This window comes from Colossoma macropomum, unplaced genomic scaffold, assembly GCF_904425465.1.
Source record: "Colossoma macropomum unplaced genomic scaffold, Colossoma_macropomum, whole genome shotgun sequence".
Lineage (NCBI taxonomy): Eukaryota > Metazoa > Chordata > Actinopteri > Characiformes > Serrasalmidae > Colossoma > Colossoma macropomum.
The window spans coordinates 20,208,805-20,233,065 of NW_023494805.1; the positions used below are offsets into that span (position 1 = coordinate 20,208,805).

General features: G+C 40.9%; 1 protein-coding gene across 1 annotated transcript in view; it reads right to left on the bottom strand.

Annotated features, from left to right (window-relative positions):
- b4galt2 (UDP-Gal:betaGlcNAc beta 1,4- galactosyltransferase, polypeptide 2) overlaps positions 1 to 24,261 on the bottom strand; it is a 160,753-nt gene that overhangs the window by 79,018 nt on the left and 57,474 nt on the right. The window contains exon 3 of the mRNA XM_036596602.1: positions 8,671 to 8,906. Within this exon, the coding sequence (XP_036452495.1) occupies positions 8,671 to 8,906 (236 nt within the window). The remainder of the gene's footprint in view (positions 1 to 8,670; positions 8,907 to 24,261) is intronic.

A 24,261-nucleotide genomic window follows, 5' to 3' on the forward strand; every position in this document is an offset into this window, starting at 1 on the left:
ATTATTTTTTTTCATCAAACTGTTCCTTTAAGGCTGAGCTTGGCTGTTGTTGAAAGCACTGCTATGGCCCCGCCTATGCAGAGAACAGACGTGCAGGGATCACTGGGTCTTTTTGCTCAGCAGCTCTCCCTCTAACTTCATTTCCACAGCCATGTCTCTGGCTGGCAGGGTTACTGGCACAAACACTGAGAGTGGTTTGCCCTCAAGACCACTGCCTTACCACCAGCTAATGGATCACTGGGGACAAATGTATGAGATCCTTCTCCCAGGCTAGCAGGATAGAGAGACTTTCAGACATCAGAACAAAAGGGCTTTGGCAAAGGCAGTGTGGAAAAGAAGTTTCTACCTGTGCACCAGCAGGGAACCGCCTCTGTGGGGAAGCGGTTGGACACCAGGAACAGGTACTCCACACATTCAACCAGCAGCAACAGGGCATGTCAAACCACAGGAGCTTTTCAGAGGTGAGGGAGGGACCTCCCCCCTACACCCATTTGGGAAAAAAAACCCTGCTCTGTCCCAGTTGCACAGTAAACACTAATACTGTAAGGTAACTAATATTAATAGTGTAAGAGTTTGGCAGGTTAGTAAAAAGTAACATTAACACACTGCATTGTTCTGTAATACAAGGAAGTGAAGTGATGTTGCTATGGATGTTCTTATCCATTTCCAGGCTAATTTTAATTTTTCCATATTAAGCCAAATCCATGTCTGATCCACTGTTATATTGTTTGTGCTCTAGTTATGTTACTGTCCTAGCTCTTCTAGAGGTCCCATAAACAGGCACTTAAAGAGAGGCATATTTACAGACGTCAGTAAGTGGTCTAAATGTCTGCAGTGTAAAACTCTAAATAAAGCCAAAACATATTTTGTTGCTTTCTTAATTATATGTATCATTACTGTTGCTATTTTGTTGAAATATGTGTAATGCAGATCAGAATATAAGTGACACAATGGAAAGACCATTGTGATAAGCAAAAAAACTGAATCCCCATACTGAATGTGTATGATACTTCTAGTACTTTGATTTGTGTTTTAGTTATGACATATAAAGCTTTAGAAATCAATACAATAAGGGAAATTGTAGGTGTACTTTATTTACCCGTTTTTATGTTTGAATTGCTATATGTAAGCTGTAGCCTCTTGACGCTGGTCCCCCCACTTGTCAGATCAAATTGGCACCCCTGCTTGGTACTATATTTATAACACTGTATGAAAGGAAAGTACTGAGACCTCTTTTGCTCATGGGTATATTTTGTTTTTTCCATCTGAATTTACATGCCCAAATCGTAAGGCAAATTATTCAGTAACTGCATGAAATAAATGTAAAGTTTTGTTTTTTATTGTAAAATCTCCCCACAAATTAACAGAACATGTGTTTTATGATCATAAACATAAAGCTATATGCTTACAATTTACTGCTGAAAACCAAAAATCTTAGACGGTCTTTGTATTTTTTTTATAAGAATTTTTACAGAGCAGATCACTGACGAGATACCATCTGAGATCCAGTTTATAGCTCAGATTTGTGGAAAAATGAGTCAACTTTCAGTAGGAAAAAAAAGTGAGTTCAGCTTCTTTTATTATAAAGTATTAAAATTACATTACCCATCTATTTGACTGGAAAGAAGACAGTAGCAGTTCTCATAGGACACCCACCTTTTGAATGCAGCTTAGGAAATATGAAAGTCATGAAGTAAAGAATATGACAAAGTGCGTTTTGGAACCACCGGTGGTTCCACAGAGTTATAGAGGTTAAAGAGATCTGTGAAGGTGCTCAGACAACACAATGAAACAGCTACTGTACATCAGCACACATCTAATCATCTATGAAAATAAAAATACAGGATCAGACCAGCCTTGGACAACAGTCACTGTGAAAGGTCTGTTTGATTGGGACAAAAAACTGGAAAAGGACATCCTTAGCTGTTGCTATGCCAGTGTACGTCATATCAAGCTGGGTTTGTGGGCTATTTTGGAGCTAGTGTTCAGTCTACTGTAGCATCCTACAGTGTTTAGTACACCACTGGGAGCACAGCACCTGTCTCAACATCATGTGGACATGCAACTATTCAACAGCTGAAAAACTGAAGGAATTATCACATATCCTCTCTCTCTCTCTCTCTCTCTCTCTCTCTCTCTCTGCTGTGGGTAAAAGGCCCTCACTTAAAATCATTTAACACTCTAGTGAGCATGGTACATAAAAAGTGCTCCCAACTTAGGAGAGAGAGAAAGAGACGGGGAGAGAGAGAGAGAGAGAGATTTAAATTCCGGGGTGGGAGGATGGCACTTTCATGCTCTGAGACTTGTTTGGGACAGAGGTTTTCTGACGTATGTTGTTCGGCATCTGCCACATCGCATCGTTTTCAAAGCACTTGGTTTGTGTATTTGGGAAAGTGCTGGGCTGTGATTTGATATAAGTGGTCTAATGCTCTTAAAGGAGCTGAGGGCCTATCAAACACACACACACACACACACACACACACACACACACACACACACACACACACACACAGCAAGAATCTGAGTACATCTGGGGTCTGAGGACAGTTAAAACCCTGCTGATGCACTCGGTGACTAAAGGACAGGACACTAATGGTGCATATTGCTGTGCTCTTGCTCTTATGAGAGACCATAGTCTAGGGTTGGGCAACACAATTATCTGTTATCATTTCTGTGATAAATTATATTACAATGCACTTTTCTCTTTTCTGATTGTGGGTAACTCCATGTATTATAAAAAAAACAAATGCAGACCAATTACAGAAAACTGGTAAAAACAAACAATTTTATCAGTTCAAACTTGCCTGAGCTAAGAAAAACAAGAAGTGTGATAGATCTCATGCTTCATGAGAGTTACAGTATGTTGAATTTTTGATTTTTGCCATATCGCCTACTTTTGAGCCAACAGTCCTCCAAACTCTGCCACAGATTACAAAATATAGAACTACTAGGTAGAGGGGAGACATTATAAAGGAGGAGGAGACATTTCACTGTTGGGAAAATGAATGGGGAAGCTCGTAACGCTCAACATCTGTTTACAAGTAAAGTCCTGCCGTTTAATAACAGTCGATCAGCTTGCTGGTAAAGAAGCAAGCAGTAAAAGCTCTTCCTCATTGTGGAGATGTGTGCAGTAGTTGAACAAGCTGAAAACAATATGTTTTTATGGCTTATTTGAGCTAAACTACAAACTATTTCTGTTTTTGTTCAATTTTATAGCACTTTCAAAAGTTTTTGAAACATTAATAAGGAACTCTCTGCATTCAAAGAGATAAGAGCCTGGTCTTATATGACTGTAAATAATTGCCCAGGAAGTTGCCAAGATGGTCATTGAGTGGACAGACTTTCCCTCTGACTTTGGGTCAGACTTAACCTATCCTAATTGGATTAGTTTATCAGGGAGGTGACTGTAATAATTTTTTTCTATGTCTCATCAGCGATAAAACTCTCAAATTCGTATGGCAGTAAAATTACTGCAGGACTAGTGAGTTTTCAGAGGGTTATATTTTCTACTGACCTGGAAGTTTGCATCACATTGGCATTCAAATAGTCAAGGAACAGGCACTGGACAAGACAAGAGACAATGGCTCTCATTTCAAACAAAATCACAGAGATGTATAGTGCTTTTCAGGGGAAAAGCACTATAAAAAACACTGACATGGCTGATTAAGATGGAAAAATATCACAGAGTAGCAATTGTAGATTACCCAAATTACCCAAAGACTTTAATCCCGTCTGAATCAGTCCTCAGATATGAATTCAGCCGTCATTCACAGAGTTAGCATATGACTGTGGGGTTTAGCTGTCAGGTCATGTCATATATAACACCCACTATGGAAGTGAAATATTAGCCCTTTTTAACAGCCATTAAATGAAACACGGTAAACAAAACTGTATTTTCCTTGCCCGTTCACATTTACGTTACTTATCATTGTAGCTACCATCCAAGAAATTGTGTAATGTGTCTTGGCCATCTTGTATTTCCCTTTTACAGAAAATGTGGTTCTTCAAGCAGTTATGCTCTGCTGCTTGATGTCCTGTCCACTTTAATAAACACTTTTACTCAGCAAGCCTTCATACTTTCAGTGCTGCAGTTTCCTTTTCATATATGGCGCTTTATGATGGACAGGACAGTGTAAAACAGCAATGTCATATATCACCAATACAAAGCTTCTGAGTGACAGATTCAGCTGACTCTTTTTGTGGATGTTAACAGGTGTTCTGTGGGCTAACTGCACCATATTCTGTCTTCACTAGAATAGGTCTACCACAAAGCTAACAGGCTCAAAAAATATTCACAGACAGGCTTTGAGTTTAAATCCTAAATGAAGTAGTCAGCATCCATATTGCAACATTCAAAGTAGAGAATATGCTACCTGAATGTCTGTTATAAGCTTAAAATGTGTGTGTTTCAGCTATAGAGCTGCTATAAAATGTAAATGTACATTGATAACATTGCTAACATAACACTGGAAAACCCATTAGGATGCTAAGAGGAATAAGCATGAACATATTCATGGTAAATGGTTAAACAAGAACAACTTACAAAGTAAATTACAATGTTTCTGCATTAAACATTCCTGTGATTGGAGCATGCTCATGATTTAGTGACTTGCTCTCAGTATAAACAAACTGCAATGTTAGTTCTTCTGTGCACTACAGAGAGAAACTCACACAATCTATAAGATATGTGGTTGTAAGAGGCACAGATTAGCAGAGAATACTGCTAAGAATTAGACAATAATTCTAGCATTAGCCTATTATCTAATCAAATGAGATTCCTCATTATCTCCCTCGAAACACAACAATAAACCTGGGGACACATTCCGTGAACAAACTAGGAGAAGAGCTCTAATTGGAAGAGAAAAGGGGTTGAAAACTGGGGCCTGCTGCCAGTGGCATACATGAAGCTGTAAAATGAGCTGAGCTGAGGGAGTTTACCTCCTCGCTGTTCGCAAGGGGAAAGTTGCTTGCATAATTCCACAGCACAGCGTTGCAAACAGGGTGTGAATATGCAGTTGGCTGACGATCCAGGCTGCCTGCCTTCAAGAGCTCAAACAACTATCGGCAATGATTTGCATGCTAGATGAGGCTGTCTGTACCCACACTATAGAAACTGCTCAACTAGGGCTACACAATACATCACTTCCTGATCTTTATCATGTTACTGCCTTCACAATACTGATATTACAGAATGCTGCAATATGCAAAAGAGCACTCTAATCAAATCACTTTTCATACTGTGCTGTGACCAGTCAAAAATGTTCTTGCAATGCTTTGGATCAATCAAGACATCCAAAAAATGCAAATGGTTTTTGTCAAAATAAGACAAGTTTTATTAATTTTTCTATTTAATTTAATGTTGCCAGTGCCATTTATTACATTTGTGCGGCCCTACATACTAACCATAATTAATTTGTACAGAACATTTTGCAACTACTTTAATTCTTTGAGACGATGCAAAAAAGTGTTTACTTCTGTCGTTTCATTGCTGTTGTTGAATTCATATGATTTGCAAAGAACATCTGACAAACCCGAACATTTGTAGATTTTATTTAGTTTGTAATTCAACTACTTTTTTGAACAAGCAAACACATGACTAATCACACATCAATGATGTTTTATGATTACTAGCACTGATCTTTCTTGTATGTGTAAAACCCACTCCACTCAACGTATTTCATGGAAAAATAACTCATGAAAGCAGCTTTTAATGCATTCGATAATGAAATCCTTCATTTATCCCTTAGAATGAAGCAGGCTATTTTGTTTCTGTGCCTTTAAGATATGCAAATAATTACTATTCCGACTGGCTTTCCTCTATATGGGTCCAGTATGATATTGCAAGGCAGTGCGATGTCGCAATATAATCCCAATATGCTCTTCTGTCCATATTGTGCAACGCTGTGCTGAGCTGGGATGGGATTAGGAGCTACTGAGGAGCAAATGAGGAGCATTTTTCAAGAAGAAAAACTTCAGATCGTAAGGGAAATATGATGCAGTTGTAACGGCCCCGTTTTGCTCTCTGGAGCTGAATGGAGTGCTGTGGTGTGATGTATGGGGTTCCTGCCTCACAGCTCCAGAGTGTGTGCACCAGTGTGGCTCCTCTGCTGGTTCGTCCTAATGACTGGCATGGAAAACTGAGAGGAAGCACAATGCTAATGGTTCTCTCCATCTCTCTTACTCCCTCTCTCTCACTCTCTGTCACACAGATAATGACGCAGTGGGCCAGCTGGTTGGAGACGGAGGACATCCGTATCAGTCTGAGAGCCATCTGATTGGATGTGAGTGAGTCTGTGTGTGTGTGTAAGAAGTGACTAGGGCTCTGAGGAGGGAGTGATTAAGACGAGACAAGGCACACACTAGAGGGATGGACACTACTAATCACAGCTCATTAACTACCACAGACAAGCCCAGTGCTCTGAAATAGTCCACACACACATACTGAGGATGAGTCAGAATTTTTTAATATTTTAAAAGAAAAAAAAAAATCTAACACAAAATTAGATTTTCGATATGCAAATGAGCTTGTCTATAAATGTTATACATTCACATAAAGACTCATGAGAGGTCTGAACTCCACCAGAGGTCACTGAAGAGTCTGCATAGTTTTGTTCGGATTTTCTCATCAATTACTGACAGAAAGCATAAAAAGACCACTGAAGCCAACAAAAGGTTACTGGATCCCGGACGAGAATCGCTGCGCCACATCACTAGGGGGTCTCATCACTGCCAAAAGCACCGCATAAAAGCGCTGTTAACTGAGCTGAAGTTCATTTTACACTCTAATCATGTAGAATTAATAGATAAAACTTTCAAAATCACTTCTGGTATCAGATAACTAACTCTTCACAAACTTGCTGTTTTCTAGGTAAAAGGTATGAGGTGAAATGCAATGTGAAAAATCAGATAACTGCAGAAATCTGATTATGATCAGATTATTAAATGCCTGTGAATACATTCAGTGACTCAATAAGCAAATCAAAAATAGCACAGTATCATTACCTATCTTATATGTTATATCAAATGCTTCAGACAGGTATGGAAAAATCACATTTTGTGAATCCTTAAAGAATGCTTGTTTGGAAATGTTTGAAAACAAAAACAACACTTGAACAAAACCTTTCTGAAGATGCCCTGTATTTAAAAAGTGGCTCCCAGCTGGTATCTGACAGCTCCTCATTAGAGAGGCCGGGTTACAGACTGACAGGAAATTATCATCTGTATTCCATGCCAATGGATAAAATGCATCCGAACACTGCTTAACACAATTTGTGCGGTGCGGTAAAGGAAACATGCTCATTTCAGGAAATTTTTACACACTGTGCAGCTGCGGTAAATAAAAACCCTCCTAAATGACGGCTGCCTTTCCTCATCTGTACACAGGTAAAAACTATAGACAAGATCAATTTCTTTAAATTCATCAATGCATTTATTGCATTTATGTAATATGTATAACATGTATTATCATCAATGACATCCAGGTTGTTTTTCCACGGTGCATATGAAAAAAAAAACTGACCCAAAGGGGAATCAATGGAATTTGCAGTTCTATTTCATTCCCCTCCCCCTGCTTGAGAGACAGCTGGAAAAGTCACAATAACTGCAATTAACATTCAATAGTCTTTTTGGTCATTTTTACATACAAGTCTAAAGCACCTAATTTGGCTAATTAGCTATCCTGCTTACTATGAAATAATACTGTGCACTTTTCTGCGCTCACACACTCACACAGACAACACCGTAGATGTATAGTAACAAGGCTATGTATCTTTGAACCACCTGTGGAGGTGTCATGCATCATTTCCAGACAGTGAAAAATCAAGCAAAAACACTCATTCTCTGGAAGTTAGCATACACACTAATAGTGTTAACTGTCTTGCTAGTTTATGCCACCTTAGCAAACTCTTTGCAAAGGACAAATTCTGTATATAGCAATCGATACATCAACATTCCGTTCTAGCTTCCATCCTTGTGCTCTTTCTTCATCTTCACCTGGAAGTTAAGTTTAGAGACTTTGCTAACTTGCTGGCCCTATCACCGGGAGATCGTGATTTTGAGGATGCCACAGCCTTCCATGGCCAGATGTCCAAGACAGCATGATCGGCCTTGCTCTCTCTGGGTTGCCCCCCATCTCTCAGCGCGATACCAGCTAATGCAGTCGCTTAGCTAACATAACAGAAATGACATTCACCCTCCCAGCCTGGTAGCATTGTGTGATTGGGGGAGATCTAGTTAGCGAGTGGAACTGGCGCTGGCTAAAAAAATAAAAATATATATATAAAATAAAACACTGACTCAGTGCTGGCCTACTTTCAGTGCCCTGGCCCTGCACTTGAAGCTGAGAGAGATGTTGTCTAGCATACAGTTCACTCTGCAAGTTACATCAATCAGAAACTCTTTGGCCCTGTTTGCACTTTGCTGATAGAGCCCTCAGATCCTCCAGCCTCACTGAGCACATTATTACTCCAGATTAAGACAAATAGTAACAAACTTTTGACTGATGATGTTTTGCTCCTTGGACAGCTTTGCATTTGCCAGGCTAACGAGCTCTCCAGCCTTTTAGTAAGGCAAGATATTGCCATCCCTCTTGGTCAGAAGCTTTCAGGGCCACACTTCGCAAAAATGCAGCATCAAAGACATGTACACTTATTCACACACACACACACACACCTGGTTGATGATATAGATGCCATAGTCAATCTTCTGCCGCCGCAAGATGGGGTGTAGATAGTGCAGCCAGTATTTCAGATGGTGGTCTCTGTGCCGGAATGGGATGATGATGGCCACCTTCTGCTTGGGTCGACAGTCCAGGGGCGTGTACTTACCCCCCTCAGTCACGTTAGGATTCTCTCTCTGTACCTTCTCCATGGTCATCTGAGAGCTGAATTCGATCAGGAGACGGCCCACTGCAGAGGGAACATATACGGTTAACGAGGCCTCACTGTACTCATTCATGCTGAAGGAAATTATAAAAAAAACAGCAATTTAAAACACTTATGTCAAAGGCCAGTGTTGGGTATTCGAAATAACCTTTCAGACTATCGACCTCTTAAGTCGTGCATCATTCTCCAGTTGGCGTCATGTCCATATTAGGAACTCCGGGCAAAAGCTGGATTTCTTTATGACAAAAATTAATGGGCTTTTTTTGAAAATTGCCTCTTTCGCACCTTAAGGTTCCAAACCCGATACATTTTGTCCAGCACACATTTTTCCTTGAATGTGACTGGATCCTCTAAATTATGAGGTTGTTAAGGAGTCAAAGGCATACTTGCTACATCCATGCTAAATCACACTGAAAGAAAATGATGCTTGAAAGTGAGTCTACTATTAAACTTCAACATTATTACATAATGACAAAAGCTACTCTTAATGTACTCTGTTACTGCCAACGCAACTTAGGGACAAGGGCATCAGCACGTATATGAAATTAAAAGGCCGAAATGGTCCTCAACATACCCTACACAAGAACCCAGTTTGTTTAGACTTATTTTCTTATCCATTGGAACAGGGGTGCCCAAACCTGGTCCTGGGGATCTACTACCCTGAGAGTTTAGCTCCACCCCTAATCTAACACACTTGATTCAGATAATGAAGGCCTTCAGGAACATATCAGAGCCAGGTGTCTTGGATCTGAACTCTCCAGGGTGGTAGATCTCCAAGACCAGGATTGAGCACCCCTGCATTAGAAAAAGGCTGATCAACCTGGCTGATAGCCAACAGTGTCCTGAGTTATTATTCAGGGTTAAGCTTTGAAATGATTTTTTTTTTTCTTGAAACTACAACATACTGTCCAAGCATGCTCTGGTTCCTATGATGCTTTATGCTTAGCCGGGCTGTATTTAGCTCTAAAAACAGTAAGTAAAGGTTTTCATTTGCATTTTCAAGTATGTGATGTTAATGCTTACAGGTTATGTGAATACTGGAGCAGTTCAGATAGGTACTGTGTTTGGGAGCATTAGTTACCATCATCCAGGTTTGGATCCTCATTCACAACCCCTGGCGGGAAGCTGTAGCAGATATGGCCATGCTAGAGATTTACAAAAGCATCTTTCCTCCCTCTGGAAATAAGAGCGATTTTCCTTTCTTGTACTTTGATTGCTGAGTCAATTCCAAACAAAGCTGCGCTATTGGCACAAACTTTGAGGTGTCTGCACTTCTTCTGTGAACCCCCTACGCTACAACATAAAGTAAAAATATCTTACTTGAATGTCTTTTAAGTAGGGGTGTAACGGTCGCAGAAGTGGCGGTTTTCACATCACAGTTCTGAGTATGATACAACGGAAAAAAGCCACCAAAACACCCAAATGCATAAGGATAGATTCCTTTTCATTGATTTTGAATACACAGTAGGTCGAGTCACAATTTGTTCCGTCTAATAACCCTAACCCTGAGGTAGTTGCTACAGCCTGTAGTGTGGGTCATTTGCAGTCAACGGGAAAAGCCACTAACATTAACTAATCTGTACAGCAATAGTTCAACTTCAGTTGTGATTTTGAAGTTAGCAGCAGACAAAAGGCTTTGTGCTGAAACTCTTTATAGGGGCAAGAATACTGCAGGCTGTGGTTAGGGATGAGTCTTGTTTCATTCATCTAATTTCAGCTTATGTTTTTTTAAATCCCCTCTCTTTTTATTTACCTCAATAGCTACCTTCCTCAACTCTCACTCTCTGTTCAAACACATTAAACTCAGCCTCACAGCTGATTGGAAGTCAGGAGTTTCAGCTCTGCTGCAGTTATGAACCCTCGATAGACTGAATCATTTGGCACTAGCTGCAGAGAAAGGGTCCTCCACGGACGACCGCTGCTAACTTGCTATCAACAGCTTCCAGGTGGAACTCACGCTTGTGAAGTTTGGTTCTGTACTATGTTCATCAAGCTTCACACATACCGCAAATTCTTGATACTTGATACGACTGCATAACAACTGTAACGTCCATACCGTGATGGTTCGGGACGAATACACGTACTGTTACACCCCTACTTACAAGCTTCAAACATTCGCGTCGTTGGTAGATCTGCCATAAGTGCAAAAGTGTGGCACTGTTAGCTTGATGCTAACAGAACACATGAAATCCCACACAGGTGAAGGCAGATATCAGCATTATACTTGTGGTGGTAGTCCACTAACAGAAAGCTACTTAAAATGTGGCGTTTTGGTGTTAAGCACAGCCATACTGTAACATGTTCATAATTATATGACAAAAATTCAAAAAGTAAATGAAATGACTGCAATACACAGTGATGGATGACTAAGTTCTTGTCCTGGTTTAGCAGTCCATGGCTGCTTGGCAACAATAACCTACTCTGAACAAACTATTAGAAATTTATGTCATCACCATTTTATACAAGCTTGGTGCCATTTTATGAAAGTTTTGTGTTATGCCTAATATTACCCCATACCTGTGATAAAATCTCTCAAGCAATCTATTGCTTTCATATACATTATATAAACATTATATAGAAACCTTATATATAGACAATAAATAAAATTTTAACTGAAACTCATTTAAAAATACATAACTATTATTATCATTAGTAACACCAAACACCAGTTATAACTGCAATATACTGCCGTCATCATTTCACATCCTTGTATCTTCAAAACAGTAACTAAATAAAAGATAAAAACGTCCTAAACTTGAACATACATTAATGATGTATGACATATGATTTAATTCCAAATAATTATGGACCATTTCTATTGCTCATAAAATGCTTCTACAAGCCTCATACAATAAACAATCTAAAGGGCAGCTGGTGTTTTCAAACAACAGCACTGATAAGAAAACAGTATGACAGTCTGACCTTAATGCTGATGTGACCAATAGAAGGAAAGTTACTTTCCTTCCCCCTAGTCACTGGCTTATGGTTGATCCATGGATCTTGCAGGGACAACCAATCAATAGAGCTTAAGCCATAGGTATAATTGATTACAACTTGATTATATGTCCACACTCACTTTGCATAAGTCTCACAATATTCACCACTATCTCACTGGTACTGGTTGAGGAGTTGTCAGCAAAGTCAAAATGTCATGGGTTTGATTTACAGGTGATCAATGTTGTGCTGTTAAAAATATGCTGCAAGGGGTGCTGTTCCTGCATTAGGCAAACATAAGATACTTTTGGACAAAAAAGTGTCAGCTAAATCAGAAACTGTGAACTTAAAACCCATTCCTAATTTGCCCTACAACACCCAGAATACCACTGGGCTTCTCATGTTCTCATTAGTGGAGGTGTCTAAGCCATTAAATATTCATAGAGAAGACAGGTCAGAGCTGCATGGCTGTGCTGAGATGGTAATGGGATCTTGTTCTTAGCCTTTTCTATAAACATAATTTCTTAACAAGGGAAGGGGCAGAGCTAAAAAAAACCACATCAATTGATAAACGCTTGGAGGAATATATATAGCAGCAACTATAACTACAGAGTAGATTCATTAAGGATAAAGATGTGAAGCTTACTGTCCACTTTATCAGAAACAACTAGCTTTTCACTCACTGGTCACTTTGGAAGGTTCACTTACTTTAAAGGTACTTATACAGACTGCAGCCCACCTTCTGTCATGCACAATTTGTCAGTCACTCAGTATCCTCTATCATTAGTCAGTTTCTGATCACAGCACCACTGTTGATCAGACACTGATTTGGCAAATGCATGATAATATGTGTGATGGTAGTACAAGTGAATCGAGCATGGCACCACTTCAGGTTTTCAACGCCTCTGTGTCATTGCTAGGTTGAGAGTGGACCAACACCTGGAAACCCCAACCAAGAGCAGTTCTGTGGTCAGAAACGGATTGATGAGGGGCTAAAGCAGAGGTCTTTTCACTTTCCAGTCATATATTTTGTAATCACTGCTTAAATAACCTGTTGATGTAACTAGTTGGCCAGCTAGTGTCATACTTACCAGTGACTGCAAAACACAGTGATAACTAGATTAAAAGGTCTGGATTTGAAGACCTCTGGGCCAGAGGATGGCAACAAATCTTTTTTTTTTTTATCAATTAGTTGACTTAGTGCTTGTGCTTCCCATCGAATGTTACATCACATTACATCAATAGTTACATGGCCAAATTCTGCCAGTATTTTCTCTGCATACACCAGCAAGGTGGACCCAAATACACCAGATAACGTAGTGTCTATACAGTGTAAAACACATCAGCAGGAGACCTTTACCTCAACAGCTGAGCCAGGCTTCTTTCAGTAATCCCTCATCTCCCACTGCGTATTCAGTTACAGTCTGAGGAAAGCTGAGTCCAGGCTGTTATTGAGAGAGTGAACGTTTGGAGAGACATACCGCTGGTTTCTTGGGGTAATGATAGCCTGTAGGCTTGGTTTAGCCTGTAGCATATCAGCCCGCTAGCCCAGCCTGTGTGCCCACTAGCCACGACTGCAGTCCACCACAGCACTGTGGTCTCATGGCCTTTTGCTTCAACCAAGTCAAGAAATCCGCAGCTCAGCCACTGCTAGCATTAGTGTGAATGACTAATTTTTACTAAACTCCAGCAGACTCTGAGATGTAAGCGCAAGTGAATGGGACATATGTATGAGACAAATGACTTGAGAGATTTGGAAGTGAAACAACATTCAGCACCATTTTTGCCAAGCCAGAGAAGCTGCTGTGTGCTTACATGTTCACACCACAGGATTATGTATGTATTGTTCAGTACTGCATTTTCTTCAGTTGTTAAATATAGTTATTGGTATTACTAATTATGTACAGTAAATAAACCTGAAGTATATATACTTACACACACACACACACACACACACATATAAGTATCGCTGTTGTCGGAAGAAAATCTCGTATCTCTGAAACGCTAACTTTACAGGAGAAGGAAAAACCTACTTTACTTTTAATGTTTAAAGTCAATGGAACCAGTCATTTTGGGTCATTTCCTTGAGTCCATTCATCATGAAATTTACACACATATATACATACACCGATCAGGCATAACATTATGACCACCATCCTTGTTTCTATGCTCATTGTCCATTTTATCAACTCCACTTACTATATAGGTGCAATTTGTAGTTCTACAATTACAGACTGTAGTCCATCCGTTTCTCTGCATACTTTGTTAGCCCCCTTTTACCCTGTTCTTCAGTGGTCAGGACCCCCGTGGACCCTCACAGAGCAGGTACTATTTGGGTGGTGGATCATTCTCAGCACTGCAGTAACACTGATGTGGTGGTGGTGTGTTAGTGTGTGTTGCGCTGGTCCGAGTGGATCAGACACAGAAGTGCTGCTGGAGTTTTTAAACACCTCAGTGTCACTGCTGGACTGAGAATAGTCCACCAACCAAAAATATCCATCCAACAGCGTCCTGTGGGCAGCGTCCTGTGACCACTGATGAAGGACTAAAGGATAACCAACCTAAATTGTGCAGCAGCAGCAGATGAGCTATCGAACAAATTACACTTGTAGGTATGTGTGTTAAATGTCTGACCAGCAACATGGGCTTATAGCTTAATTTATAGAAAGAAAAAAAAAAATCACAATTGAAATTGCAATCAGTCTGAAAAATCACAATTAGATATTTTCCATAAATGTTTTAGGCCTACCATAAAGTCCTATCAGCTGACCCACTGGCCCACTAAACGTATACCTTCTAATGACAGACAGTTGTAGGAGCTTAATACGTTTTAGCTCTGACAAATGATCAAACACAGAGTAGCTCCTCATTATGTAGTAGATTGGCACTCTGCAGGGATTAGTTCATATTCAGACGTTACACAATCCCCCGCTCTGAAATAAAGCACCTCTGTGCCAATCAACGACAACCTGACTGAAACCCGTCCAACACACCGAAGCAGCAACTCCACCACCATCCCAGCGCTATTGATCTGAGGACAGCAGACAGGACAACCAGGCCTCAGCACGACAGACACATACTTGCACGCTATCAGAGCACAACTTGATGAGCGCAGGTTGGGTAAAAAATTCCTTAATGGAGTTGCCTGTGCGAAGAGTGGTTTGGCATACGAGCTTCTGTTTGCTCCTCGCCCACATCATTAAAATAAGCAGCACCAGGGCAGTCAGGTCAGTATGCAGGAGACAGCTTGTGGATGTAATTGAGTTTCTTTTTTCTTTCCCTTTTTCACTGTCTGGCCCTGAGATAAAGCAGCTTCTCCTGAGAGGACCTTTCTTCAGCCAAGCTTTTCTCTCTCTTTCTCTCTCTCTCTGTCTCTCTCTCTGTCTCTCTCTCTCACCATGACAATGTTCACAGTCTCATGTTCATAATCACATTACTTGCCTTTATGTTCCACCACTGTCTATCTCAGCCTCTACTGAGCACTTCCATAAATATGATGTAATTGCTTGTTCCTCGCAGACCCGGCAAGATTGTACAGGAAGGGGACTGTTGTGTACACTTTTTATGAGATGTGGCAGTAGCCAACCTAATTACAAGCCTTTCCTCCCTCTCTCAATAAATTGAGCGTGCAGCTCCGTCCCCTATCTCTCCAAAGGTCCCTTTGAAGTGATCTCTCCACAAAGGCTGATGGATCTGGCCAGTTTTAATTAGCGGCATTGGATTAAATAAAAAAAAAGAAAAGCTTTAGAGTCAAGAGATGGCAGGAGGGGGAACTGATGCATCATAGAAAGCTAATCTTAGATCAGATATCTTAACAGCCATATGTTAATGACAGATTGTACAGTAGAAAGTCAAAGGCTTAGACACTAAGACCTGATTGGATGTACAGTCTTAGTCATCTAAAGAAAAGATATGGAAATCTATCTAGGCAGAAATGTGCTTGAAAACAATACTGCCATTAGAATGTTTTGCCAAGATAAAAAGTTTTTGAACAATTTTCTTGGCTGCCTAAGACTTTTGCACAGCACTGCATGTTTCTTACATTAAAGCCATGCTCAAAACTGGTTTCTACGGCAGAGAAAACAGTCATAATATATACCATTCTATACATACATTTCCAAACAAAATGTTTAAATTTAAACACACAAGATGATAATGATTCAAATTTGACAAACTGAAATTGAGCAACCTAGCTTGATCGGCTAACTTTAGCTTAGCGAGCAGGCTACAGACCCAAACAGTGCCACACACAGTACAGGTTTGATTCTGACTAACTGGTGCACTGCTGAATCAAGTGTAGATGATAAAAACTAATGTCTGAGACAGGAAACGTTGAGTGTTTGGTGCTGGAGTGACAGAAAGCCAACATCTAAACTGTTCTGTGGTGTTTGGGGCTGTAGCATTTTGGCTAAGCCAAAGATACCTTAGTTAGCAGACTAAACCTGCCTACATCACAATACAGGCTTGGTTCCAACTAAAATGACACCCGTTTCGAGAATGGCTAACATGCTTAGTTTTTCTGGCTCTGATTTCTCCCCTTCTATTAGTGTCAGCCATCAGTGAACTTCTACAGCACCAGTGAACCCCTCTAAAATATAAATAGGTGGAATGTGTTTATTTGGCCGTTCAGACGTGGAAATCTGACATGTCATCATTTTGAAATTGTGTCATCATTTTAAAATACTGGCATCATTTTTAAATACTGTGGTATAATTTATTAATGTTATATCGCCTAACCAGGAACTCCAAGTCTAAGCAGGTTTTCTCTTTGAATGAAAAGAGAATGGCATTTTCAAAAATCAACGTTATCATGCTCTGTGGTAAACAATAAGGTTCTACAGCTTAGATATTTGCCATACAGATATCTTTTCCCCAAATTTTGCTGGGTCTTAGGAATTACGAGGTCATTATGGAGCCAAAATTCAAATATTGCTACAAAGCTAACTGCTAACTGCTGCACACTGAGCTGCCATCATAAGAACCTCACCAAAATACCCCACACAAACCAGCTTTGTCAAATATATTAGTGAAGTTGATTTGGTTGGAGTAGCCTACAGTTTAAGTAGCTAATGTTAGTTTATAAGTTGAATTTTAACAGAACTCACAATTTCATGCGATGTCATTTCAGTCAGTGCACAGGAGTGTTAGCTCAATAATAGCCTGTATGTAGCATTAGCTATGTAAGCTAGTAAAGTAGCGTGGGTCTATTAGCCTTATTTTTGACTGTAACAAATCCATATATGCTCTTTCAAAGCTCTGATGTCTATGAGTAGATGTAGACTAGACTTTCATCTTGTACTGTACATACAGGGGAGCTGATCCAGGACCAGCTGATCCTCCTCTGAGGAGCTGGAAACACACAGTCCAGCTTCTAAAAACACCTGCTTGCGGTGTGCGTGTTCCTGAACACAGCGTTCTATCAGCTCACTCTGCACAGAAAGAAGCCATTGATGAAAGCAGGAGAGGAGGGGGTGGGGGTGGAGGGGGTAGACAAACAGCTGCCTGCAGTCATTCAGCTGCCGGCGCACGCGTGTCATGCCAACAACTTATTACTGAAGCTCCATCAGCATGAGGGTTTAAAAATAGAACTTCTGAGCTCTGCTATGGTTTTGATGTTCGATGTGCTGCTGTAATAATATCCAAGTACCTGAGGGAGAAGTCAGCATTGTGCTGGACTGGAGCGCTGTAGTCAAGGGAACAGGCGTTCATTACCAAAAATGTTTATTACCTGTGCCTTATGGCTACCTGAGAACTCCCACTGTCTCTGTCCACGAGCCAGCGGGTTACGCAAGAGCAATACAAATGATGGAGAGCAAGGGGGGGTGGAAAGAGAGAGAGAGAGAGCACAAGAGAGGGAGAGAAAGCACAAGAGAGGGAGATTAACATACTGTATAGAGGGAGTGCATAAGAACAGACAAATCCTGTCAAAACACTACACTAGTTCAACGTGGCTCGCACGCATTCTAGCAAGAGCACAGAGCAGGTCTCCAGCTCCAGGGGGAGATTAGTAGTATCTGAAAATCTACTTAACTCAAAGTGGAGGACAAGCCCAATCCAATCATCTGGCCCCATGTTAAAAGCCTGGAGCGTTGTTTAAATCCAAAAAGTGAGTAAAGCTCTCACCTGGACCTGACCTTTACCGCTGACCAGATGCTGAGTTCTAAGAAAATGGCTCTGGGGTTTCTGGGTAAATAGATAATAATGTAAGGGCTGTCATTACTGATCATATTCGTAATCAAGCAAAGTAATCTTCCCTCGTAATTTAGTCATGGCCAATTCTCATCCGCTAGCTAGATTTCTCCCGTCACACAACACTACCAAGCTGGGAGGCTGAAGGCTAACAGGCTTTTCAAACTGCCACTTATGCAACATCAGCACACTTAGAGAGCATTAACTAGAGCCCGACCGATAAATCGGTGTGTCGGTATTAATGGCCGATATGAGCTAATTTCGGATAAATTGTTAGCAGCATTTATAACAGCTGATGAATGACAATTTAAAAAGAAATGGAGTGGTGGAAGACAGATCCTTCCAACCATGTAAGGAGTGTTGTCGTTGCAAAGTCTGTCCTTAGACTCTGCGACTTCTGTTGACAACACATCAACAGAAGTTGACAACATGTGTTTGGAACACCACAAATCACAACAGCCAGCTGACCAAAGTTGAGCAGAGTAAATACCTTATTTAAATAATAGTAAAAATATCCCCATCACTTCTGAACATTTATGTCATGCCTGCTGTTGCTGCAGTAACATGAAAGCCGGTGCTGTCAGGTAAACATCAAAATTAGCCTACGTTTAACCCTACGGTAGTTGAGTGGTGTGGGCTAAGCTGTTGACAAATTTGATTGTAGATTTATTTATGAAACAGTGTGTCAGTTCTAGCAAGTCAACAAACAACAGTCCTATCTTTTCTTCCTAGCTCGTCACTTCTAAAAATTCTTTGGCAACATTGCTTACAGCAGCTTATAATGCTGTTTAAAGATTAGGTTACCCACAAAGCTAGCTAATGCTGTGTTTAACAGTGGAAAACAGCTAAGGGTAATGAGCGGTTAAACCACAGAGTCAGCCTGAATGAGCTGTCTCAAACTGGTTTCATGAACATGATAACGAGCTCATTGTTCGTCAGTGGCCTTCCCAGTCACTGGATCTGAATCCGCTTGAAAAATCTGCAGGAACTGCATGATGCAATCATGTCAACATGGACCAGAATCTCAAATGAATGTTTCTAACATCTTATGGAATCCATGCCACACAAAATTCAGGCTGTTTTGAGAGCGAAGGGAGGCCCTATACATCAGTAGTACAGTGCTTCTAATAAAATGCTTTGTGGGTATATATACAATGCTGCTTGAAATTTGGTGAACCCTTTATCATTTTGTGAATTTCTCAATAAATGGAACATAAAATATGATCAGATCTTTATTTAACTCATAACCATAGAAAGAGAACCAAGTTAAACAAATAAAACAAAAACACACAAAAAAATGTATTTGAACATTTTTTTTTTGGCAGCTGACCCATGGGATTAAAACATGGTGCAAATTATCCTTCTTCAAATCATCCCAATAGAGCGTGGGTCACTAAATGCATCCACTTGAAAAAGTATGTGATGGTATCATGGAGGCTGAGCCAGATTGTTCGCTGAAAGCAATATGGCAATTGTCTTGTTTACATCAGTTAGGTGGTGCATACACCTGCACAGCACAGGCACTTCAGTAGCAGCAACATGACTCGAACCAAAGCAATTAACCCTTAACATTCTGTGGCAAGAGTTTGAGGCATAATTCCAGAACTGGAATAATGAGCCACGTCCACTTTACTCATTCCAATACGAGGGGTGGAGCTCTGTAATGCGATGTAGAGCCGTATGTGGCGGCGAGTCTGTCCACTGAAGCAGCAAAGAGAGAGAGTGTGAAAGAAAACAAGGGGATGAGCAGATGAAAGAGGGCTGGAACACAATGCTGCACCCCAAGCTCCATGAAAAAGCAAGGGAGAGAAGAGGGCGGGAGCAACAAAAGCGTGAAAGAGAGAGAGACAGAAAGAGTAGGAGGAGAGAAAAAGAGAGGGAGACGGTGAGTGACAGAGGAAAGGGAGTGGTGGAAATTTAGCAAAACAGATGGAGACAGCATAATTCAGAGGGAGCAAGTGAAGGAGAGGGAGGGAGGGAGGGAGAGAGAGAGAGAGAGAGAGAGAGAGAGAGAGAGAGAGAGAGAGAGGCAGAGCATGCTGAGGCGTGATGAATGTGTGGTTTTAGCTCAGCTGAGGCTGCAAGTGGAAGCGCAGCTCAGAACAATGAGCTGCAGCGCTACAGCCAGCAACCACTGGGACCAGTTTATCACCTCTTAATCTGCCCTTCAGCCCAGTCCTGGGTCACTGCAGGCCAGTGCGCCCAGAGGCCAGCAGCTGCCCCCTCACCATGCATCCAGTCCTGAAAACAACAGCCACGTTCTACCACAACTTCCTACTGCAGGCTTGTTGAGCTGCTCTGGCTGACTCTCCTCCTGGTAGAACGCTGGAGGGGAGGTTATGCTTAAACATGATAGCATACGCTTATAGAATCTCTCCCTCCATGGTAAAGAAGGGTTTATACATGCACTGTGTTCAAAATATCGATACAGCAGGATATTATGGATAAGCGAGTTCATTCATTAGTTTATCATCTGCTGTTGTTTGCAAGGAAAAGGTGAAGATCTTTTTAAGTGTGTTTAAGGTGTTCATGATCCTTGTTAACTTATTTGAGTTAGTTTTACTTTTACAAACCTAGTTTAGCGCACGGTTGTATTGACTTATTCGTTTCCAGCCTGTTGTGATTAGTGTTTTGGTTATATATTTGTCTACATACTCCATCTCCATAGAGAAAAAAGCACAGTAATGCTACTTCTTCGCTTTTAACAAAAAATATTACATAGTGCTGCTTTAAAATATAGCTGTCTTGTTGTTTTGAACATGGCCTAGACTGCACGATATAACAAAAACACTGAATTTTGTACTGTTTTTCATAAGAACTGCTGTTGTCTGTGACAAGCGGCAAAAATGAATGAAGAATGAAAGCATGCGTTTGTATTCCAGTACACATTACCGCCAGAGAACTCTGTAATACACACATTGTGTGCGGCACAACAATGCCTATCATGCCTGGTGTAACATGGCCTTCCAAACGAGGGCTGCACCATTAGTACACACAATTGATATGGATTCTGAAAAAAATGTCGACGTACTCTCTAGAATGAGCTACAAATATTTATTTCTAGGGAGACAGCCCTCATTCAGACAGACTGCAATGCTCTGCAATACAGTGGGTGCTAAATACCCCTAATACGTCTATCAGCTGCACCATAAAAGACCAGAACACCAAATGATGGAGGCAGCAAAAGAAGAGAAACTTCCACTAGTTAGGTTAACTGATTAAAAATAACCAGTAGATGAACATTTTTAGAACAGTTAACGGGACGTTTTCTCTGGGAGCTTTTTAAGTGCCTTTGCGACCAAAGCCCTTGTCAATGTTCTGGCAGCGTTTGAACCTTTGGACCAAGATCTCAGAATGTGCCTCAAAAAAGGACCACCAAAAGAAGCACAGCACTGACAGTTATGACATTATCTTGCATTGCTTCTTGCCAAAGAATCTTTTTCGTATAATCTGGTATGCATCACATGTGAACACAAGTGATATCTGCTACATAATTTGTAGCATCATCATAATTTATTAGCATCATCCCACACAGTGTGACATGCAATAAACTTAAGACCTCTGTCATCACAGTTTGTACAGGGCTTAAGAGGATACGAGGGACGCTGGGGTGCCAATCTGTGAAGCTATTCCCCAGAACAGAAGGTTTGGATTTCTGCAACATGCTGAAGTGGCCTTTTTCTTACCCAGTCAAGAGCGAGCTGCGAGATTCACCCTTTTGCACGGCACCAGAGAGAACTGCCTCTCCTGCTCTCCATCAATTTGAGACACTCAAGTTTCACTTACTCACCAAAACTCTACTCCCCAGGCCATAGCAATGTAAATCTCACACAGAGCAATACCCACAGGCAACCAAACTCACCTATCATTGGGAGGACTCAATAATTCAGAGCCTCTGTATTTGGAGGCAGCCCACGGGCAGCTAGCATTACAACGGTACATTGTTTCGCAGGACACTGCTTTCAAAAGGCGAGGACGAAGGCGAGGCGATTGGGTTTCACGCTCACCAGCTCTGACGCTGAGGCTAGGGGACAGAGCAGAGAACAGAGTGTGCCATTCATTATCCAAGAACAGGAAATGAAGTTTCTGATGGGTACTGGAGGCCTCTGATGGAGCAGCTCATCATCATTGGTGCCAGCTGGTCATAAATACAGCAGACACACTGGTTCATAGCGGGTGACGCAAGTTAACATGCACCACGAGTAGGGCTTTGAAAAGATGCTTGACAATCCAACATGTTACTGTTATAGTGATAAGCTTCCCTGAACATATTGCGGGTGTCATCTCCTAGAAGACTGAACAACATTTTTTTTTTGAAGATCAATGTTTCTTTAAAAAGAAGTTTAAAAGAGGCTCCCAAGTGGCAGAGCTGTCTAAGGTTTCATCAGGAGTTCATGAGATTGAATCACAATAATGCTAGGAGTTATGAAAGTATAACTGGCCCTGCTTAACTGGATAAAGAGCTTTGCAGTACATGATATCTAAGCCGCTTATCCTCCTGGGTTGTGCATCCCAGCAGTCATAGGGTTGAAGGCAGGAAACACCAGTCCATCACAGGGCAGACACACAGATATATACATACACACACACACACCAGTCAAACCTAGAAGCAATTTAGTATCGCCAGTGGCAGCATTTTAAATGTGGCACTACTAGTAGGCCTGATACAATCAATTATTTATATAATCGCCACAGAATCTACAGAGTTCATAATCATAAGTTCTGTCAAAAAAAGACAATCTTAAAAAACAAGTACAGAGAAAACTCAAGATGGCTTTTACTGCTTTTAGCTATGCAATCTACTTTTGTCCACATCAGAACAATGTGTTAATTTATAATTACTGTTTTCTTTTCTTTCCCCTTTTTTCAATTTTTTTTTTTGTTTTCTCTGTTTTACATGTTCTATATGCTTGTTTTTTTTCTCCCAATTTCTATCCTTTTTTTTTCTCCTTTATTCCCCCTTGCGATTTTTGTTTGCTTGTATGTTTGCAATTTGTTATCCTCCCTCTACATGATGATAGCATATACTAGGGCTGGGCGATAAAACGATAACGATAATTATAACTTTTCCTCGATAGAGCGATACGACATGTTCGATAAATGTTCGATATAATACACCATTCTCACACTTCCACGTTCAGCGAAAGCCTTGGTGGCGTTTTCTACTGCAAGGAAAGCAACACTACTGTGCTGTCGCCAGGAGAGGGCGCACTTCCGAGTTTAGAGAGGGAGGGGGCCACGAGGAAGATGAGTCTTTAGCAACGGCTGAAACGCGGAGTTATACATTCCCTGTTTGGGCGGAGCGACAGGCATTCTGTTCTCCTGTGACCGAGTGTGGGTGACGAGGTCAGTGGTGTAACTGTACTGTCCTACAGCAAACTCACCTCTTTCTGTACATCCTAACCAGCTTTAGCAGCGTTAAATCAAAATCTTCACAACTATAGCGCTGTTACAGCGCTCGGATAGTCATATTTAAGTATGAGTGCATTCACCAGCAACGAAAGTGAAAGAAAGAAGTGGGTTCTTGCAGTTACGGCCCTGATGTAAACAAAAGTAAACTGAAGCTGTGAGGCATTGGAGAGCGGTAGCTTTCCAGGCTATCTGTTTTTAGCAGCTGACTAACTTAAAGTAGCGCTTCGTCACTACACGACACGGCGAATTAATGATACTGTAGATCAAACATGACACAAAAGCACCGCTTTCAGTTTAAACGTACCTAAAAAGAGGACACCATTTGTCTGGTATTGATATTTTGCGGTTCACCCCTTAAACTACTACACTTGAATATCCAGTCGTCGCTAGCTGGTGTCTGAATACTGTGATGTCATTTGTAACGGGGTAGCCGAGCGCTCGTCACCAGCTAAAAATAATCTGTTTTCTTTCTTAAATGATGACTATTACGAAATAGCCATGCTTTTCCAGCTGGTAAAAACAGCTCACCAGACACTTTCTCCCACTCTCCCATGACAGATTTGTGAAATGTTCCACTGTTTGGCGAGTGTTTGTTGTGTTCTGACCATAAAGGATAGTTTAAAACAGCAATTAACCACCCAGGAGCAAAAAATCAGCCTTCAAACTTGAAAGAAATAATGATTTGACATTTATCGCGATATGTATCGATATCGAACAATATGAATTTTGTTTATCGTGTTAACATTTTTGGCCATATCGCCCAGCTCTAGCATATACTAAAAGAAATTTGTAATAAAAGTAATAAAGAAAAATTGGTCCTCCAAAGAGGGGGGGTGGTGGCGGG